The sequence below is a fragment of the Marmota marmota genome, unplaced genomic scaffold (genome assembly GCF_001458135.2).
Source record: "Marmota marmota marmota unplaced genomic scaffold, marMar, whole genome shotgun sequence".
Taxonomy (NCBI): Eukaryota; Metazoa; Chordata; class Mammalia; order Rodentia; family Sciuridae; genus Marmota; species Marmota marmota.
The window spans coordinates 26,309,796-26,332,311 of NW_026000174.1; the positions used below are offsets into that span (position 1 = coordinate 26,309,796).

General features: G+C 33.5%; 2 protein-coding genes across 25 annotated transcripts in view; one reads left to right on the top strand and one right to left on the bottom strand.

The window, feature by feature from the left end:
• The window catches only part of Arntl (aryl hydrocarbon receptor nuclear translocator like), a 99,828-nt gene extending 99,131 nt beyond the window's left edge, over window positions 1-697 (top strand). For all 18 annotated transcript variants that reach the window (XR_007342331.1, XM_048788375.1, XM_048788376.1 and 15 more), the window contains one exon: window positions 27-697. Coding sequence is in view for 17 of the 18 variants with exons in the window: in XM_048788375.1 (XP_048644332.1) it covers window positions 27-187 (161 nt within the window). In the remaining variant the exon portion in view is untranslated. The remainder of the gene's footprint in view (window positions 1-26) is intronic.
• Window positions 698-1,453: 756 nt separating this feature from the next.
• Btbd10 (BTB domain containing 10) overlaps window positions 1,454-22,516 on the bottom strand; it is a 60,254-nt gene continuing 39,191 nt past the window's right edge. For all 7 annotated transcript variants that reach the window (XM_015477651.2, XM_048788387.1, XM_048788389.1 and 4 more), the window contains 7 exons: window positions 21,926-22,122; window positions 19,562-19,847; window positions 17,054-17,156; window positions 15,453-15,573; window positions 10,780-10,977; window positions 7,711-7,821; window positions 1,454-2,569 (listed from right to left, as the gene is read on the bottom strand). In XM_015477651.2, coding sequence (XP_015333137.1) covers window positions 2,259-2,569; window positions 7,711-7,821; window positions 10,780-10,977; window positions 15,453-15,573; window positions 17,054-17,156; window positions 19,562-19,847; window positions 21,926-22,079 — 1,284 coding nt within the window. In that variant the 5' untranslated portion in view covers window positions 22,080-22,122 and the 3' untranslated portion in view covers window positions 1,454-2,258. The remainder of the gene's footprint in view (window positions 2,570-7,710; window positions 7,822-10,779; window positions 10,978-15,452; window positions 15,574-17,053; window positions 17,157-19,561; window positions 19,848-21,925; window positions 22,123-22,516) is intronic.

The window sequence follows — 22,516 nt, forward strand, 5'->3', positions numbered from 1 at the left end:
TCACTGACTAGTCTTTATCTCCACAGGTGAAAACCCCCACATAGGCATAGACATGATAGACAACGACCAAGGATCAAGTAGTCCCAGTAATGATGAAGCAGCAATGGCTGTCATCATGAGCCTGTTGGAAGCAGATGCTGGGCTGGGTGGCCCTGTTGACTTTAGCGACTTGCCATGGCCGCTGTAAACACTACCTGTTGCTTTGGCAACAGCTACAGTATCAAAGTGCATTACTGGTGGAGTTTTACAGTCTGTGAAGCTTACTGGATAGGGAGAGAACAGCTTTTATGTACTGATCTCATAAAAGCCATCTCAGAGCCATTGATACAAGTCAATCTTACTATGTGTAACTTCAGACAAAGTGGAACTAAGCCTGCTCCAGTGTTTCCTCATCATTGATTATTGGGCTAGCTGTGGATAGCTTGCATTAATTGTATATTTTGGATTCTGTTTGTGTTGAATTTTTTAATCATTGTGCACAGAAGCATCATTGGTAGCTTTTATATGCAAATGGTCATTTCAGATGTATGGTGTTTTTACACTACAAAGAAGTCCCCCATGTGGATATTTCTTATACTAATTGTATCATAAAGCTGTTTATTCTTCCTTGTAAGAATCCTTTACTATAAATATGGGTTAAAGTATAATGTATTAGACAGTTAAATATTTTTAATAAATGTTTCCCTTGTTCTATAAATACTGTTCCCACTTCAAATATTAAGAAAAAAAATTCCTACATGCTGCAGGTCTGTATCATTAATTCCAATAGTGGATATTTAAAAACTATCCATGCCAGTAACATTTGCAATGCCTTTCTGATCTTCATAACAACTCTGGGACTTACACAATTCCCCCTTGCTACTAGCTTAGATGTATTATGAAAATAATTTCCAAACTGTGGCCATTTCTATTTAGTGAGAACAAAAGTGTTACTGCTTACACACATATCAAATCCTCTGTCTGAATTTCAGGATCACATGTAAACAAACTGACTTCTCCACTGCTGCCCCTACTTGCAGTAATATGGCTTCAAACATTTAAGTGATTCCAGAACCAAACCACCTAAATAGTTCTGATTCCTTCTTGAATTAGACCACCAAATACTTAAAAGAGCATTTGCATGAATAATTTGCTAAACAGAGCAGCACAGCATAAAGGAAAAAGCATTTAACTAGTATCAGAAACTGGCTCTGAAATCCAGTTACCACACGCCTTACTAAGTCATCCACCTTTCATACCAGGTTGGATGAGAAAATGCTCTCTTTAGTTCTGAAAAGATTTATAGTATATTTTATAATTAGTAGGAAATTTAAGTACCTCATCACACATATACCAAATTGAAGTCCTTGTGCTACTATTTGATTTCTAGTTGTACTTACAGCAATAAGACAGACAAACATGAATTATGAGACTAAAAATCTGGTCAAGGTGTTTATAAATTTGGTCAGAAACATTAAAACAATGGAATTTTATTTTGATGAAAAACTTGAGTTTACAATCATTTAGTAAATGAAGAGCAAACACTTCATTTTCCTATCCCATAACTCTTAAGAAAAGAAAGCATTAGTAAATAAATATCTGTGAACAGATTAAGGGTAAGGCAGACCGGATAATAAACCACCTCTGATGTTCACACTCCCTGCATGTGACTCACTCTAAACAGGTGAAACGGCACTGGAGGTAAGTGAACTGATAAGATATGAGCATTGAATCTCATCCTAATCATTCAAATAAGCCCAAGACAAATACTTTTTAGCTCATCCAGGGCAACAAACTATACACATTTTACTGAAGGAATACTCTGATAGAAGCACTTATTTACGTTACACTGTGCATCGTAACTATAAAATGGCTTGAACAGTTCCATTTAACCACCATTTATAAAGTGCAACCATATAATATTCTGCATTTTATCTGGGGTGTGATGAACATCAATCTAGACTGAAAGTACCCCAGCTGCCAATTTCCACCACTTCTGAAAAGATCTAAATGTGTGAAAAAGGACTGTCCCCCATACAAAGAACCAATTTCACAAACCTACTGGTAAACAAATACATTTATATAACTGGAACCTCAGGATGCTAGAGTTGTACTCATTTAAAAAACCATTCAGCTACCTTTGGTCTTTAAAAAAGCCTACACTGCAATGTCCTAAAACGTTATGTGCATCTCACAATGAAGAGTAGTCTTGCAGTGCAGAATGAGAGTACAACGTCACTGTGAAGAGTAGCATGCTATGGTTTTAAGGAACATCAGCATCACAGCATTGGATTCTGTGCATCAGGATCGAGGTCATTGTTGCCAGAAGCAGGGTGAATGGGAAGGATATCCAACTCATCCACTTGCGGAGTTGGGTGCATGACAACCAGCTGGTCCTGGGGAATGTCTGCGGCAGCTGCTGCCAAGTTGGTGATAGATTTACTCTTTACACACTGAAAGTCTACATGTCGGCTCTTTCCTTCTTCCTTCTCCCATGACATTCGGATAAAGGGTCTTTGGACATAGTTGTAAATAACTTCTGGGCGGCCCCCAGGTCTTTTCTTTACTTTTTCTTTGTAGGTAGGATAACCTGGAGGAAAGAAAGGTTTTAAAACTGAGGATACACACACACACACACACACACAAACGCACGCACATACCCACAATTTCTCATCCAATATAGCCTATGAGAGCTTATTTGGCACAGATTCTGAATAAATGGAAATTAAAACAAGGGAAACCAATATTCCATCCATCTAGCCATTTGATTCAACAGCCAGAAACTAAAGTCCTATTGATGTAATTCCCAAAGCTTTCTACCATTCTTTCAGTTATTCAATAAATCAACCACCAAAAACATTCTTAAAGTGGGACTATGAAGGAGATGGGTCTCTAGTACAATGGTATATAATCTGGAGCAGATCTTGGGCTCTAGCAGTAAATGTCAAGAGTCATATTTCAGACATGTTTTCTGTAAATGTTTACTGTAAATGTCAAGAGTCATATTTCAGACATAATTTCCATTGAAACTGCTCAACTCTGTCACTATGAAGTAAAATCAGCATAAAGAATACACAAATGGTTCCAATAAAACTTAAAAAAATTACAAACAGGTAATGGGCTACATTTGGCCCATGGATCAAAGTCAGACTATAGTTAGAGAGAAAAGAAAAAGAAAGGCCTCATATAGCAGAGTAGTAAATAAAGCTAAAAACCTCCTAAAGATCTGCAGAATGTCTTCTTTGTTTCAGCTTTCATTCTACCATCATCTAAAGCATAGATCAGAAATGTTTCCAACTCCAGTCCCTTGTCCTTGATTCCTCCTGGACTATTAGAAAGTCTTTAAAATAAATTCCAATCTCATTGTATTCACTGTCCTGCACACAGAATCACCTCTCTACACAAATGTAATCACATTGCATCCTTACTTAAAATCTACCTTTGGTTTCCTTATGTTTCAAGGGGAATTCCACACTCCTTAGCACAGTATACAAGGTTTTTACAACCTTATTCCAACCTACTTAATTTCATCCTAGAACTCTCAAATGCACTGGCCATATTAAACTCTATACTTTTCCCTGAATATACTTTGGTGCTTTTACACATAATTTACTGCAGCTGGTTCCCTCTTGGGCCCCCAAGCGCTATACTGCTGATCTACATACCCACCTCTCATATACTTTTTATTGAACAAAGAGAAGATTTTATTCAAGGTTTTATTAGTTTGTTAAATCTTTCATTGTTGTTGATGATGGACCTTTATTTTATTCATTTATTCATATGTGGTGCTCAGAATTAAATCCAGTGCCTCACACATGCAAGGGAAGTGCTCTATTACAAAGCCACCACCCCAGCCCAGTTTGTTAAATCTTACAGAGAACAAATTTCTGCTCCAGAACAAGACTAGGAAACCAGGGCTTCTATATATAGCTGAACTTTCAGTGAGATGAGCCAAGCCTACTTGTGTCTCGCTATTCCTGCTCAGAATGCAGAAGATAGAATAATTCATAATCTCATCTAAGTATAGACTTCATTACTCAGTCTTGAACTTCCTATATTCTAAGATAACTATACTTCAATAATATTACTTTATAGAGTTTTTTTGTTTAAATTTCAGACCCTGTTCAAAGTCTCCATTGAGTACTCTGATGAAAGAAAGCTTTCCTGAGTTCAGGAAAGATTCCTAACGATAGAAGTAAGGCCATATCTAATAGGACTGCTGGATGGAGTAGTAGCCCATGCAGCCCTAAACTGCCTTTAGATTCTACCCTCTGAGGCTCACAGATATTCCATTAAGGGATGGGTGAAACAAACAAAACAAATTCCTAAGATGTGCCTTTCACTAAACTGTAATGTGAAGAGTGACTAGGCAGGGTTATTTATACTTTTCCACCCTCACTCCAGATACTTTGTTTAACAATATCCACCAAACCCCAAATCCTGCTTATAATTAAGCAGGTCTTAGATAACCTTGACTATAGCAATATCTGAACATAAATATGAATATGGTTATTATGGAATAAGAACATTTAAAAATATCCTTTCAGCATTATATTCCATTATCCCTTCTTAGGTACTAAAGTTCTACCTTCCCCACGTGTCTCATACACCAATCCAATTTAGCTTCCATGAAAGTCAACACATATAAAATTCTAAAATCAGACTTCTTTTGAGTGAAAGACTTGTCATTAGGAAGGCGGGTAGGTAAATTGGGAGGGTGATAACAAAATAGCTAACTTACAAAGAATCTGCATTTTTTTTCTTTGGTACCAGAAATATCTTATTTCTTCAGATGAAAAAATTAGAGACTTGATGGAAAAATATGGCTGGTAGTCTACACATTAATTTGGGAAAGAAAAGAATGTTTTGGATCTAAAAGCAGTTATGAAAGGAAGCCTGCTTAATTACTGTTTTGGCACAGTAAAGGCCAATTTATCCAAGGTTATAGTACATAGGCAAAAAGAGTTGCACACTGATTTTTTAAAAAATTCAATCTTACATAGTATTTCAAAACCATTCACAGATTCCAAAATCACAGAGGTCTGGATTCAAGTCCCAGCTCTGTTATTTATTTTCAATGATATACCTTTAATAGATTATTTAACCTTTTAAACATCAGTTTCTTCCTCTTAGAAACAAAGATAATGGTTGTGTAACCAAACAGCCTAATTCGAGAGGGGAAAGCTCTACAAAAGAATACCATTCTAACAAACATAAAAGGAACAACAGAATTAGAAAACGATCATTTTGCAATCTCTAATAAAATTACTGATTCAGGCATGAATTATCAAGTAGTATTTAAACCTTTAGATAATAGCAGGGAGCTGAATATTCTTATAGTCTCAAAATAATATCACACCAGGGATCAATTTAATCTTATAATAGAAGGCACAGACTGTCACTTTATTGATCACTTAATAAAGATTTAAAGTATGGCTTTAAATCTAATGTACAGTTTATAGGAATTATAGAAGAGGGAGAAATAAATGGAGGACACCAAAGGAAGAAGTAGGACAGATACAAAAGTGGGACAATTGTCTAAGACTCTTCAATAGAGCAGTGCCATAAATAACTATTTAAGATTGAGAGATTTAACAAGCAGTTAGTTATAAGATGTGGTCCTGGATGAGATCCTGGTTTGGAGAGACCAGCTGTAAAAGATATTTTGGGGAACCAATGGGGAACTATAATGTAGACTGGTTCTAAGGAATTATTATTCATTTTGTTGGGTGAAATAAATTATTTTTAGAAAAATACTAAAATATTTTTTATAAGTGGAATATCATCACATATAATGTACTATTAAATTTATTTTAATAAGATTAATGATAAGTAGTACTTGCCACTAGGTCCTTATAACTACATGAAAATTCACTTAAGGGTTTAGCACCTCAGATACATTATGCTCACTCCTACCTCAACACTTTTGCACTTGCTGTTTTCTTTGCCTACAACTGTCCAGCTAAACTCTTAATTTCCACTGTGATAGAAAAAGAAGTCCTCATTCTCAATATCTAAGTTACATGTAGCTATTATATAAATTATTCACTATCTGAGACCCTCCTACACACTAAGCACTAGCCCACATGATAGGTGTGCAATATGCAACTAGACTTCTCTCATGGAGCTCATAGCCCATGACTAAACACTATTATATGGTATACTGTTCTAAGGAGCACTTTCATCACTATGAAAGCATCAAAGCTTCCAAGAAGGTTTCAGAGGTTCTAAATTATAAATAGTAATAGTCAAAAAATAAAAGTAAAGTGGGAAGAAGGTCATTTCTAATAAACCTCATTTGATCATCACAACAGTCCTCTAAAATATACAGGATATTAGACCCATTACACTGATACAGAAAATGATACTCAGAAAGGTTGAGAGCCTTGCCTTAAGACACTTACTATGACCCACAAGACCTGTATCCTCTGACCATACATTACTTCTACCAACATTCATACCCACTGTATCTCTTCAAAGCTCTTCCTCACTTACTATTTGAGTCATATTTGTGGTTTTTGCGCCTCAGATACATTACACTCATTCCTACCTCAATACTTTTGCACTTGCTGTTTTCTTTGCCTACAACTATGCTTGTCACAGGCCTAAGCTCAAATGTCTCCTCCTCAGAGAGGCCTTCCCTATTCCTCCTAAGCTTAATTAAGTAGCTCTCAGTTGTCTTCTCTCCAGCTCTGACACCAGGCAGCTAAGTGCAAAATGACAGATGAAGACAAGCATGAGTGAATCACTTTCAGCAATTCGACTGCTTTTTAAGCCCGAGTATCCTCCCCTTCCCACAAAACTCCTGTTTCTCATCATTCTTTCCACATATCTCAGCATCCTATTACTGTGATTTCCAGCAGCTCAATCAGGTCCTTAATATATACTAATATATTACAAACACACTGTGAACTTACCTCATTCCAGTTACTGTTTTAGGTACTTCTTGTATTAACTCATTTCACCCTTACAATAACCTTAAGGGTATATACTAATGCTCCCAATTTAGATGAAGAAACTGAGACACAGAGTTTAAATGCATTAGCCAAGATCATATAGCAATTAAATCATGGGATTTGAACACAAGTAATCTCATTCTGGAGTACTTTTTTCTATTTAGACTACAACTTGTTATGACAAGAAAGATATTTGTTCTTAATAAGGATATTTTAAATAAAAGCAGTATCTGATAAGGCAGATGGAAAAATTCATTTAAACCATAAAATAAAAAGATATATAAATAACACATTTAAATAAAATGAAAGAAGTTTTGTAATTTGCATTTAACTTAAAAATAAGCTATTATACCTTAAGATGACAGTAAGCTACTAGTATTACTGTTTCTAAAAAAATTTTCAAAAGTGGTTTTTAATTCTATTTGGCTTCAAGGATCACCACTAGATAAGCAACCCTATTGATGTTATGGGAATGTACACACAAGCATGCCCACACACACCACATGGATTTGTCAAATTCACTTTTTCAAAAGTGAATTAGAACACACTGTGGCAGAAAAGAAAAATCATATCACTATATCATTAGGTAATCTTATGAATAATATCTAATGGCCTTCTATTGGTCTTCTTAAAAGAAAGTTATGTAGTTCTGTTATTTATCTCTTTCCATAGCAATCTGTAATTAGTTGCTGAATTTTTTCTTAAACTATTCAGACTATATTCTAAACAGGATACAATTAAAAAAAATTAATATAAAATAATGAAAATGACTTACCTTCAATTCCCAATCTAATCTTCTTAAGACCCCTCTCCTTTAAAACTGATTTGGCCACATCTCTGTTTTCAATGTACTTGAAAAATCTATATAATTTTGTGCTATAAATAACTGAAACAAAAAAGGACAAATATTTTATGTTAAAATCAATATACTTAGAAATGAACTTAAATTTATCTTAATCATCAAACAGGCCTGATAGCCCTAAAAACCCAAAGACTGGATGCACTAATGCCAAAGCATGACTAGCCAACATGACAGAACAATATTCAGTACAGTTAATGTAGAAGCAAATGTCTACATAAGTGGAAACAAGAAAAGCTTTGATAACCAATCAGATAACCCAATCCATAGGAAGAATCTCCTTCTGAAAGATACATCACATACACAGTTATTGGTATGGGATCTGCCCTAAGTTTCAAATAAGAGAACCAAAAGAAGGTATCAATACACACATCATTATTGAGTAGGCAAAGTTAATGACTTTGCTAGATGCCTTCAAGGGCTAGTCTGAAGAGGGAAAAAAATGCCTAGTCAAAGAGTACAAAACAGATAAATTTCACATTTCATGGATTGAGCAACTATTAATAACTCCCCAAAAGACAAAGACCCTCCCCACAAACTGTTTTCCATTCAGGCGAATAGCCCCACTTAATAATACTGATGTTAAAAATGACAGATTCGAGCATGTTCTGCCAAGGTTAGTCTGTTTAGAGCAAACTGGTTTTGCAAAGGACAGACATTCCACTGACAACATGTTGAGTCTTCCAAATGGGCTGGGAACTTCAGGGAGTTAGACTGATGGACCTTCCTCGCCTTCTCTCTTTCAGGTGGAGTTATCTCCCTTAAAAGGTGAACTGCAAAGGTTTTATCAAAAGAAGAAAGACACACTCACAAACCAAACATGCTGGTTTAAGAGCTAATAAAGGAAAATACATACATGAATTCTATTCATGGGACAAACCTGTGATTATTACTAAATCCTTAAGATTACTGTTATTTTTAGATAAAGATTTTTTGACATCTCACAAAGGATAAAATTACATTTAGGAATCAGGCTGGAAAGGCTATCTCTATCTCCTCAAATGTATCTTCTTCAGGGTAGAACACAGGCGGCACAAAATCAAATATACTTAAAACAAATTAAGTAAAAATGTTTTCAGTCCTTGTAAACTTCAAAGCTTAAAAAAATACAGGAAAACAAAAAAAAAAATGTTGAAATAGAAAGTTTAACAATGGAAAAGAAAAGGCCAGTTCTATTTTAATTTCTTTATCTATATAATATCATTTATGTGTTCTATAGCTGGCTCTACTCTTCTTAGAGTCAATTTCTTGAAAACTAAAACTATAAATAAGTTTGTTCATACCTCTTTTCTAATAGCAATAATTTTGCATATTTCTTTGATTTCTGGTAATCTTTCATTTTCATCTGTTATGTTCAATTTTTTGTTCCACATATTATTTAGAGAAAACCACTATCAGGAAAGCACCTAAGACTGAGGAAGCAGCAACAGAAATGCCTATTATACCTATCCACAAAAGAACCAAAACACTCATTTAAATTCATCATGTAAAGAAACTATGTCAGTGTCAACTCAAAAGTATGTTAAAAACATCTTTAGAAAAATCTTTTTAAGAAGTTAACAGGGCTGGGGATGTGGCTCAAGCAGTATCGCGCTCACCTGGCATGCGCAGGGCGCTGGGTTCGATCCTCAGCACCACATACAAATAAAATAAAGATGTGTGTCCACTGAAAACTAAAAAATAAATATTAAAAAAATTCTCTCTCTCTCTCTCTCTCTAAAAAATATATATATATATATAAAAAACTCAACAAAGGGGCTGGGGTTGTGGCTCAGTGGTAGAGCACTTGCCTCGCATGTATGGGGCACACTGGGTTCAATACTTAGCACCACATAAATAAATAAAGTAAAGGTATTGTATCCAACTTTAAAAAAAAAAAAAGAAGAAGAAGAAGAAGTAGAAGTAGTAGTAGTAGTAGTAGTAGTAGTAGTAGTAGTAGTCAACAAAGTCCCGAGCAGTGGCATACATTGTAATCCTGTCTGAGCCCAGGAGGCCCAGACAGGAAGACTACAAGTTCAAGTTCAGCCTTAGCAATTTAATGAGGCCCTAAACAACTTAGTGAAACCCTGTTTCAAAATGAAAATAAAAAGGGCTAGGGATGTAGTTCAAAGGTGAATTCCTCCTGGGTTAAATTTCTAGTAGCCCTTCAGCCCCCATAAAAAAAGAAGTAAGTAAGAATACCATTTGGAGTCAGCTTGTTTTTAGAAAAGGGTATGTACAATGGAAAAATCTGAGATTAAGGATTTTGGTACTTTCTATAATCCTGTACTTTTTACTTAAACTAACCCTTACTGAGTTAACAGACTAGAGAACAAGGAGCTGGGCCATTTTACTAAGCTTCTTGAAGGTTAGCCATTTCTTCAACTCTTCTCCATCTATACATACTCAAAAAAGCTAATACTAAGCTCATCAAAACAAACAACAACAACAAAAACTTACAAAAAAAAAAAAAAAAACCTGAATGACTCTAACCACAAAACTTTATAAGTAAAATAAGAAAAAAAGTCAATGTTGATCAAGATATGCTGTTTTGGTTAGAAACACCTGAAGAACTCATTTCCACAAAATCTTCTGAAGGGCCACTATATCTTCCAGGAACACAGAATATTTAAAACAGAACATCTGGAATTTAGTTACCCTCAGATGATCCACAAATAGCAAACTACTTCTGTCCATGACAGATAGGAACAGTTTTCTGTATAGGGCCAGATAGTAAATACTTTGGGCTTTGCGAGCCATGCAGTCTCTGTTGCAGCTACTCAACTCTACCATGATAGCATGAAAGCAGCCATAGGCAACACATATAAACTTTATTTATAAAAACAGGCAACAGGCTGAATTTGACCCACAGGCTAGTTTGCTGATCCCTGGTATATGGTAAGAGTTCAATGTACTTGCTTTACAAAACCTGCCCTTGGATTAATATTATAAAAGATAAAGATATAATGCTGACTTAGGAGAAAGAAAGCATACCACAATACTTACTTTGTGAATATTCTTCTCCCATCTGTGGTGGATACTCCTCATCCCAATCAACTACATCATCATCTGTAAGCACCACTATATGGCATTCTCGTTCCCCACTCTGAGCACTAGCTACCATAAGAGGGAGGATCATTTCTTCCAAATAAAATTCAAATTGTCTACGAGCACCATCATTTGATAACTCATGCATCAGGGCACCTGAAATGAAACCCACAATAGTATCTTGATTTTTTGGATGACTGATAAGAAAAAGAAGCAAAACACAAATAAAACACCAGATTAGATCAGCAAGTACTTTGGAACCCTTCAGATAATATATTAGTTTTTAAAAAGTTCATATAGAAAATGGAAGAAAAGGTAGCTAACAAAAGAGAACAACCACATTCATTAGATGAAGGATGAGGGAGCAAGTGAGAGAATGATAAGCAGAAAGCTAAAAGGTTGTCTAAGAGCCAAAAGAAGGGTCAAAAAGAAATGGATGACTGATCAGTACAACTTAGAGGAAATGTTTTAAAGACAGGGATAAAAGAAACACCAATAAACTCAATATTGTTCCACATCTTCTAGCCAATTCAACATGACAAAAACAAAAAACTATTACTTATGACAGGGTCAATTACTAAGAATACATGAGATCAACTGAAAGACTATTAGCAACTAACTGAGTGGCTCAATACAAATGTATGAAATTTAGTAACTTTCATATATGTTAGTGTTTTAAAAATGTAAATGTATTTTACATATAACAAAAACATCAAAGAATAAACTTAATAAAATTATAGCATAAACTATATGAAGAAAATAATAAAACTATCAAAAGGACCTAAAAGTATAAATAAATGAACAGAGATCATTTGGAATAGGAGTTAATACAGTAAATATGTTAATTCTTTAAAAAATTAACTTCAGAGAATTCTAAAGGAAAACACAATTTTTAAAATATCCAGAATAGACATGAGTATGTTTGAGCCTGACAATTATAATATAGATAAAGGGAAAGACTAAAGATACCATAATAGGGTTCTGAAAAATGCAAGAGAGGGGCTGGGGTAATGGCTTAGCGGTAGAGCGCTTGCCTAGCATGTTTGACGCCTTGGGTTCAATCCTCAACACCCTGTAAAAAAATAAATAAAATAAAGGTATTGTATCCAACTACAACTAAAAAATAAATATTTTTTTTAAAAATGCAAGAGAGGGGTTGGGGTTTTGGCTCAGTGGTAGCTTGCCTAGCATGTGTGAGGCACTGGGTTCTATTCTCGGCACTGCATATAAATAAATAAAGCCTATTAACAACTAAAAAAAAATGCAAGAGATAATAAAACCCTTATGAATTCAGCAAATAAGTTTATTAAGTCCTCACTATGTTCCAGGCACTACGAACACGAAGTCAAAAAGGTGCAGGCTCTGTTCTCAAATTCAAACTAGTCTATTGCCACAAACGAAAAACAGAGAGTGAAGGCTGCAGAGAAAGGGAGCAAGATAAGGAGAGAAAGGATAAGCAAATTCCATCTCTGCATCTCAATGACTCAAGACAGTCTCTGCTTCTGATCTCCCTTTTACAATAGGCTCGGACAGGACTAGGTATGTAGTTTGGTGATGATAGAGTGCATATGCACACATACACAAAGGGCTTGGATGTAACTTCAGTGTTTTAGTCTTTGGTTGAAATCCCATTGCCTTCTATATGATAATAATGCCTTTCTTCTTGTGCTTACTGAATTGGTACCTTATTCAGACTTTAAATTTCATTTTACATCTTTTTATCAACCAAGGACATGGTATTTTTAAATTTCTTTTAGCCCTATGTCTTCAACACTTTTCCTAAAAAGTTCATATAGAGTTCAACTCTGGTTCTCAAAGCTTCTGGATGATAGTGCTAGCCTAGAAAGAGAATATGAACTCTGATGCCCGGTCAGAAGCTACCAATTACCATAGATTTTCTATGGTCTATGGTTAGTTCTAAGACAGAAGACTGAGAAGTCAGCTCCTCTCTGTACCAACTTTCTTGCCTCTAAATATGCCATTTCTTCTGCCTAGAACAAACTTCCTCTCCTTTATTCTCCGACAAGCTTCTCTAATCACCATTATTTCGAGTTAGGTACAGCCCCTATGGGCTCACTTAGCACCCTATTTTTTCTCTAATGTCAATTGATTTGTCGGTCTTCTATACTACACTATAAGCAGGCATTTTTTTTTTAATTGTTGCCTCTTATGTACCTAATACCTGGTGTAAAGTGAGTACTCAATAAAAACACAGAATGAATAACTAATTACTATACAAGCATTAAACAAGTTATTAAAGGATATTTACTAATATTAACATTCACAATAAGTTCCATGTGGAAATATTATAGTATGTACAATATAATCTGTTAATATTTCTTCTCCTTATTTTCTATTCTTGATGTCCTTTTTCTTAAAAACAAACTCTTACTTAATATTGTATTTCAGGACTATTCATTTAATCTTCCCAGCAACTGTGTCAATTCAAATGTTTCCATTTAAAGAAGAGAGAACTAAGAAAGAAAATTTTAAGTAACTTCTTAAGAAACCCAAGTCTCTCTATTCAATGAACAGTCAGTACCTGTATAAATTCTTAAGAGACAAGCCTAGATATTTTAGTGCAAAGAACCATCCTAAATATTCAGCAAAGACACATATTCGCAGAAAAAAATTTTACACTCAGATCTACATCTGCAGTATTCTTTTACATTTTTACAAGACCACTTCTAATCTCTTCAAGTCCTATAGTTTTATTTTTAAAATAAGGTCTTTGAGGACCTCTAAATTTTTAGTAACACGTTAGAGTGATCTAGAAACAACTATATTATTTAAAAGCTATAAGTCTAGGAGAAACACATTACATATTTTTTTATTAAAAAAATCAAAAAAAATTTTTTTTTGCAGGGGTACCAGGGATTGAACCCAAGGGCACTTAACCACTGAGCCATATCCCCAGCCTGTTTTATTTTTTATTTAAACAGGGTCTTGCTAACTTGCTCAGAGCCTCTCCAAGTTTCTGAGGCTGGTCTTGAACTTGTGATCTTCCTCTGACCGGTGGGATTATAGGCGTGCACCACAACACCTGGCTTACAAAAAGATTCCTATCTTTAATTTCATAACAAATAAAAGATACTTAATGGTGATGATAAAATAAACTATGTCCAACAGACTGCATAATTAAAATTCATACAATCTGTAAGAAATTCTAATGCTTATTTTTTATTCAGATGTCACCGAGATTCAACATCTAATCATGAAGGTTAATTAAAATGATCCCATGAATAATAAAAGACATAAATCTTGAAATTAAGGAATTATAATGCTCATGGTTTCAACTAAAACCATTTTTTGAGACATGAAGAAATAATAACTTTGTTCAAATTTATAACTGTATGCTCCAACTATCCAACTACTTGACTTTAAATTTTCAAGTATCATTTGTAGAAAAATGGATTCAGAGACAGACCTATTTCTTTATCCTACCTATCAATATTTTTATGGAGACTAAAGAAAGTTTGGCAAAAATAATACCATACTTAGGACATATTTAAGTATATAAATATAAATATTTAAAGTAGGTGCCTTGAAAGTTTATCCTTCATAGAGGTTTAGACACATGAGTCTCTGAGAAGGTATAATAATACCACCCTGCCAAGTAGGGCTGAGCTTAGGTAATGAAATAAAGAGAATCGTATATATGGGGCTAGTACAAGGCTATAAACCACATGCACAAAGCTTTTTAAATAGCTCCCCAACTGCATACAGAAAAAAAGTTAACAGCATTAGTTTGGTATTTAAAGACCTTCCAAAATCTGGCTCATCTATTTACTCCCCCATCTCCTGATCCTAATATAAAGTTTTCCTTCAATTAGGTTATTCCCAAAATACACTTGTTATGTCTTTACTTAAAAAACTCAAGCTCTTGGATAAACTTCCTGACTCTAAACTATTCCTATTCATTCCTGTCTCCTCTAAACTCTTCCCAAGCCCCTCTAACCCATGACTTCCCCCTTCTGAAATTTCTCTGACCACTTAAAATCCAAGGAAAAATTGATACTTCTATACACTATTTTAACTTTTTTAATGTATGTCACCTCTTTTCTCAGGCACAGTGTAACAACAGGTGATACAGAGATGATCACCAATCAAGAGTTGGGATCCCAAGTTCTAAGGCCCTGCTCGGAGACTGTTTGAAGTTCCTCGATAAATTTACTTTAACATTACATATACCTGAAGTATAGGGATTCGATCTATGATTTGTAGTAACAAGTACTGTTTATGCAAATTATTCATAATTTCCACAGTACTCAGGATATTTCTCATACAGTAATACAAAAAATTATAAACTTAGATAATGTGATCTGAGGAACGAAGCCAAATCACACTTGACCAAACCAAGGCTCCCAAACTATCAAGGGGGAAATCTAGGAAAGTTCATTTTAAAAAAAATTAAATTATTAAAGTTGAAAAAAAATTCTGGAAAGTTATACAAAGATATCATCCAGAACTCTGCAGACTTCCATAAATAATCTTCATTTGAAGCCAAAATGCTTTATAATTCAATTAAACAAATATTTAAAGTCTAACTAAGTAAACCGCAAACTTTCAGACTTTGCATGTCAATCTAAAATAATTCCACAAATCACTTACACAGAAAGCATCATACTTACTGAGATCTCTACATTTAATAGTACTATATTCAAAAGAAATACAAAGATAATCACAAGCTTCTCTCAGCTCAGGAATAGATATGCCATCAGGACAGCGGATTATTCCTGTCTTATAGTAATCCTGAAAAAAAGAAAAAGTAAAAAAAAAAAAAAAAATGAATAAAATATATGGAGCACAAAATAGCCAAAACTTGTTAAAGGTGGGCTGTTGGTAGCATTTTCAAAAACAGTGGAGTCTGGTATTTCTTTATTATGGAATTTTTAAAGCCATGTGGGACCTTGGTTCACCACACAATTCATTTTTTTATTTTACCCATTTTTTAGGTAAAAATTATCTAGTCATACAATTACCCAATAGCAGATGTCTGTCAGATATTAGAACCTAGGTCTCACCATTATCTTATTCATCTCTACTTTTTACTATATCTTACCAGTTCATATGTATTTTCCTCTTGGTACTTACTTTTTTTATATACAACTATCATAAAATTTTAAACTCTTTGTAAAAAGTAAGGAAATTACCTTAAATAATTACTAGAAAATTGAACAAAATTTAGGGGTTTTAGTTAAGAACTGCAAGGTCTTATCCAAGTATTAATGTATATAAAACAAAGTGCACAATTAGAGAGTCTTCTAAATAATATCCTTTGATGTTTCCATATTATTACAAACAATACCAATTATCTCCAAAATCTACTTTAAAAGTTGTTAGGTGTTAGGCACTGGAACAGATAAGTTATTCTACAGCTGTGATAAAAAAATTCTTAATGCCAACTTTATAGCAGGTCAAATGTAAGTTTAGGGAGCTGAAAATGAACCTCCCCTCCAAATTAAGACTTATCTCAAGATTTCTGAGGTTCAGAAGCACAATAACTAGTAACATAATTTCTAAAGTTGCTGTGTCAATAGAAGCAAAATATCTTCTGGTACTTGTCCAAGTACCAATAACCTGATCAAGAATGTTAGCATTTTATCACAGGATCCTCCCTTCCCTTTTCCCCCAAAATTATTTAAGGAAATTATATTTTACAAAGTGTTACACTTTATAAATCAAATCTTTACCAATAAATTGAAATTATAAGTAGGACTCTATGTTAAATTTAAATATTCCTCAAAACAAAGGTTAAAACATAAAAAAAGAAAAAAAGGTTTAAAACAAAAGATGCTAACAAATACATTTTGGAGATAATTTTTATACATTTGTATGTTTACACATTGTTAGTTTGGGGCAATAAATATGATATTTCAAATGCCATACTCATTCTCAGCAAAATAACTGACTTGCCATATTTAATTTAAGAGGGAATAAATAGTGGGACTCCAGAAACATCAGTACTGAATACTTAAAAAACTGCCTATGTACACCTAAAAGATAAATCTTCCTATTTTTATCTTCCTATGGTCATAAAATTTTTTACATTCTGTTCATGTGCTAAAGAAAACTTGAATTAGGTAGTATTTAAGAAAAACAATATATACTTTTCAAAGAGATATCCAAATAGAACTTTATTTCCATTATTTCCAATCTAAATACCTGCTGAGGAGGGGTCTTATGACGAAGTCAATACATATTAAAAACAAAAACAAAAACAAATACTCACCAGAATAGCTCGAAATACAGTGGAACCAATTCCTTCTGCCACTTCATACTCTCCCTTCTCATTGGGACGTGTAAAGTTATGTTCTCGGCCAGATCCAAACATCCTATCATTGTGAATAATTAAAAAGCGTGCCAATAGGATACTTAATTCAAAAAGGAAAATCAATTTCATGAACAAAAATGAAATAACATTATAACTTAAGCATTAAATTATTCAACAATTTATTATCAGCAATTTATTATGGCAAACTTTACATGAAGGTAATATGAAAACTATTTTGACGTGGGGTGCTGGGGACATAGCTCAGTGGTAGAGTGCTTGTACAAGGTTCTGGGTTCAATCCTTGGCAACACACACACACACACACACACACACACAAAATGACAGGAATCAATAGTAAAAAAATTCCCTGTAAAAATAAAATTCCATGATAAAATTCAAAAGCTAAAGAACTTTCCAACTCCTTCTCAGGAGGAAAAATCCCCAAACAATTATTTTATGAGAAAAGGTAATTTTTATGCCCCAGAAAGAAAAAAGAAACAATGTTTTTCCTTATACAGCTGTTTTCATTGTAAAGCTGGTGCTATAATGTAGCACATACAACAAGCTAAACTGGGAAAAGTGAATGTGAAGGCAAGCTGGGTTATTTATCAATCTTTCTTTAAGAGATCCAACTCATTCTTAGACTAGCATCTACAATAGAAAAGTAAGCAATCAAATGCTAGGATAGGCAAGAATGGAGAAATGAGGAAGAGAATGGAAAGTTTAAATGAGTATAAGGCTCTTAATATTGTTTTTATAAAGAAAAATAGAATGGATTTATGTTTTTTCAAGTCACATTGTTCACCTGTTAACAGTATCTATTTAGAAAAGACAATTTGCAAAATATGTCCTTTGCGATGAAAAATTTAATGTAGTACTCTTAAGAAAACTTAAAAATCATGATTAAAGAAAAGTCGAACCTCTGAATTCAATGGTACCACTATCCCCAATGTAAACATGGTTGATCCTAAGTGTTTTTATTCAATAGTTTCCTAATTTAAGTGGCTTCCTCTTTTGTTGTAACATAGAAATCCAGGGAGAACAAAGCTTTTTATTTCAAAGTTTCCAAAAGAATGCCAACTGCTTTCCAGTTCCCATGAATATTAATTTTCATCCCCAAAGAAATGCTTTAGTCAACTGACATGAAAAGAAGCTTTCACTGATTTAACAAAAAAAAAAAAAAGTCTTTCAAGAATCAAATGTCATAGAATTTTCTCAAATGCTGGAACTTTTTACAAAACGGGAAAGCTATTCTTTTCCAATCAGTAAGAACACTTAAAATCTTAAACCTGCTAAAGCAAAATTTTAAATATCTCTTTTTACCGTTTTACATTTTATGTAAAAATAAAAGTTTAATTAATAACGTCATCTTCCTCATAGCTTCCATTAATGGTGTTTCCCTACGATACTAGAAATACATAAAGGTATTTTTTCCTCATGGTTATAAAGTCTAGTGTCAATAAAGAGAAAACATTTAGCTACTCAAATGTACACAATGTCACAATGCCAGCATTTATTCTATATTCTGAGACACTAACAGATCACATAAGTAGACTAGAAAAATACATGGTTTCAGCACATGTAAACTTCTATTTCACTCATATACCCCTTTATTTTAATTTTTGACAATATAATTGATTTTACTTCAAAAAGCATTTGATGCTCACTTTGGACATCTCCAAAATGAAGTCCATATTGTTCATATCTTAGGTTAAGGTTCCCATAATTACAAACTTTAATCTGTTATTCTGTACCAGCACAAATTAGAAGATAACTATTAAGTCCTTCATTCTACTAAGAATACTTTTTAATAGAATTCCCCACCACCACCCCCTGCCAAGTACCTACAGCAAATTGACAATTCATGCTGACTTTTTCTTTAAAAAAATGCTGATATCTCCTCTACTTGGTAGTTGAATCTGGGAACTTAGTGCAGGAAGCACTGCTAAAATCACCTGGTTAGATTCAATCCGTGGTCTTAATCTGTAACAGTCTTTTAGTATCCTCACTTTAATAATTAATATGTTTACTATTTTTATTGGTACTACAAAGAACTTTAGAAATAAAGCCAAATTCGAGCTTTACTCTAGCATGTTCTGGCTACTTTAACTTGGACAATAAAAAAAAAAACATAGAAAGCCAAGGATCCAATATTCTTACAAGTCAATAAGCACACACTGAAAGTTAGTAAAAAATTAATAAGAATACCAATTTAAGCTGTTGTAATTACTGAAAGAGATAACACTATTCTGAGAACATAAAGCATAAACTTTGAAATCTCACTATTAATAAGGGTACTCTAAAACCAACAATTTATGTCACAACCTCCAAATTTATAGTTCTTCCATCCATAAAATGGGAATGCTACACTCCAACAGAGAATTATTGTAAAATTTAAATGGAAAACTAAAATAATGGCTATGAAAGTACTTTATAATTAGTAATATAAAGAACAAAAATACAAACCTGCCCAACATTGTATTTGGCTGTGCAGTAAAAATGGAAGGGTCTACAACAAATCTAGTGTTATCCACTATTAGTGTCACTCGTTCTGATGTCCTTACATTCCGAGCTCCTTCTTTTGCATTTTCATATACAAACACCATCTCCCCAGATGTCTTACAGCTACCATCTGAACTTGACTGACTACTGTTTCTGCTGCTATTCCCAGCACTGCTAATGGAACCATTTGGGGATGCTTTTTGAGGACGAGGACTGCTTGGACGAGAGGAACTATGATCTTTTTCTCGTTCTGAAATAAAGAAATTAAACAGAGTTATGCCAATTGTCTACAAAAAATTCAAGATCTGTACAATCTTTTAAAGTGTTTGATAAGTTGTTTTAAATCATAACATTTTAAAAATTTCAAATAACATTTTCAAAGGATATAATAAACATTCATTTACTTCACAGGAGTAAAAATAAACCATCAAAATGTTTTCTAAAATCTTTATTTATAGACCTTTAAAAGGTATGTATTACTGACTAATGTTGACCCAGAAAAATATCAAAATTAAGGTAAATTTCATATTATTACTCCACTTAAAAATACATAGAAAGCCAAGGATCCAATATTCTTACAAGTCAATAAGCACACACACTGAAAGTTAGTAAAAAATTAATAAGAATACCAACTTGAGCTGTTCTAATTACTGAAAGAGATAACACTATTCTGAGAACATAAAGCATAAACTTTGAAATCTCAGTGTTAATAAGGGCACTCTAAAACCAACAATTTATGTCACAAAACAAAAATATAAAACAATATTTTATATTTCATATAAAATATAAAAAACTCACTAAGGACAGCAAGAAGCATTTATTTTTTCAAACGATTTTCAATGTCTATCAAATAAAGTGGCCTTAGCAGCTGATGATATAGGGCTTTCTTCTCATTTGTACTTCTGTTGAATAAAGCAGTACTACAAATTTTATAAGATGCATAAATATCATCTATTGTTAGTAGAAAATATTACTAAAATTCAGGAAATTTTCTTTAGATGCTCCAATATTATATAAGGGAAAATAAAAACTAAGATTTTATTAGAAGTTCTATTTAGAGGCTACATCACTAAACTTTAAAGGTGACCTAAAAATGTACCTCCATCTCGTCAGTTTCATCAGCTTTTGCCAAATTCCTCTATGACTCAGGCTACTTAGAACACTCTGTACAGCACTGCTGATTATATAATTAGGTTTGCTATATCTCTAGAGATACTCTCACACCTCCCTTTTATTTTCTGTTTCCACAATGCTGAAAGCATCCCCAAAGCAAAATTTGTTAAAGTAATAAAACAATTTATTATAGTCTGCTATCCTGCTCTCATACATGGAATTCTGCATGCAACAAACTGTCAATTCATATTTATATTTGTTAATTTTAGCTTATAAGTAATAGTCTGTCTCCAAGGACCCATTTAGATACTGATAATTTCCCGTATAATTAGACACCAACATAAATTATTTGATTTTAAACAGACTGTCACAAACTATTTCATACAGTTACAGTATTTTCTGCATGTGTGCTGGGGAAAGAACCTAGGACCTTGCACATTCTGAGCTGGTGCTCTACTCAAATATGTTTCTCCACTTCAGGTACTAGGAATTGAACTTAGGGTCCCATTCTCTAGGGGATATAGCCCATTCTCTAGGCTATATCCCCAACCCATAGTCAAAATATTTGATTTGTCCCTTCCCTAGGGGAAAATGAAAACCAGCAAGCTCATGTTGGTTAAGTACACCTGCTTCAGACTGGTACCTTACAATCACACAATGTATTTACCTGTAAGAATAATGTTCATTTATAGTAATGAGTGGGAAGGACGAAAAAGACCTGAACTAGTTACTAGGAATGTAAAACACTTCACACTTTCCTTTCATCTTCTATTCTTATTACTAAATTTGAAACACTGTCAAAAGTCAGAAAAAAATAACTCCATCAGAATTATTCTTTCCCTTTATTTGTTAGTATGATTAATCAGATATTCTTGTCAATAATTTACAACTATTTTATTGTAAACCACTGCTGTTTCTTGTAAGATAAAAATTAACTTGAATTTTTGCAAAATCTACATCTCAGTTTCACAGCCTTTTCAAATTACTTTTTATAAGACTGTCCCAGACTCTTAAAACAAACTCACCTTTAAGTTACATCTGATAAGCTATTTTCTCATAGCAAGAATCAAGCTCAGCTAAAATAGAAACAAAGAATAGAAGCAGCTAGCTAATTTTACTCTTATGTATTAGGCACAATTCAATTTCACTGCTACTTTAAAAAGGTAAATACATGTTTTTAAGAACTGCTAAGAAGATTGGATGATTTTTACATACCAACATGATGCTGCCGTGTTGGAGAAGTAACATTTCTAATACAAGGAGTGAGCTGAGACTCTGCTCTTTCATGAGATGAATCTCGTGATCTGTCACTTGACCTTCGTCTATCTCTTGATCTTTCATGTCCACCACTAGCACCATGCAGACTCATTTTGGTGTGGTCAACGCCTCCTTTAGCCACACGTGAGGGAGTACTGATAAGTTAGAAAAGAAAATTGACCATAAAAGCAAAAAAAAAAAAAAAAAATTGCAGAAAATGCTTAAGAGAATATAATTTACAAGTAGCCATTAATATTTTAAGTGCAAAAATCAAAAGCTATTTTCCAATTGTGAAATCTAATTTAACCTCAAACCTGCAGGATGTATAAACTCCAGAATATTGTGTGTAGTGATCACATAATTAAACAATTTTTTATAGATGAGAAAACTACTTAGAAAGGTCAACTGACTTTTGAGTTAGAAGTAGAACTAATAATAGTAGTAAGTCACCCAGATAATTTAAATATTATTCTCATGTTCTTTCGATTTGTTTGTGAGAAAAAGGGATGAAGAACATCAGCTTCTGACACTCTTTAAAAAAAACCAAAG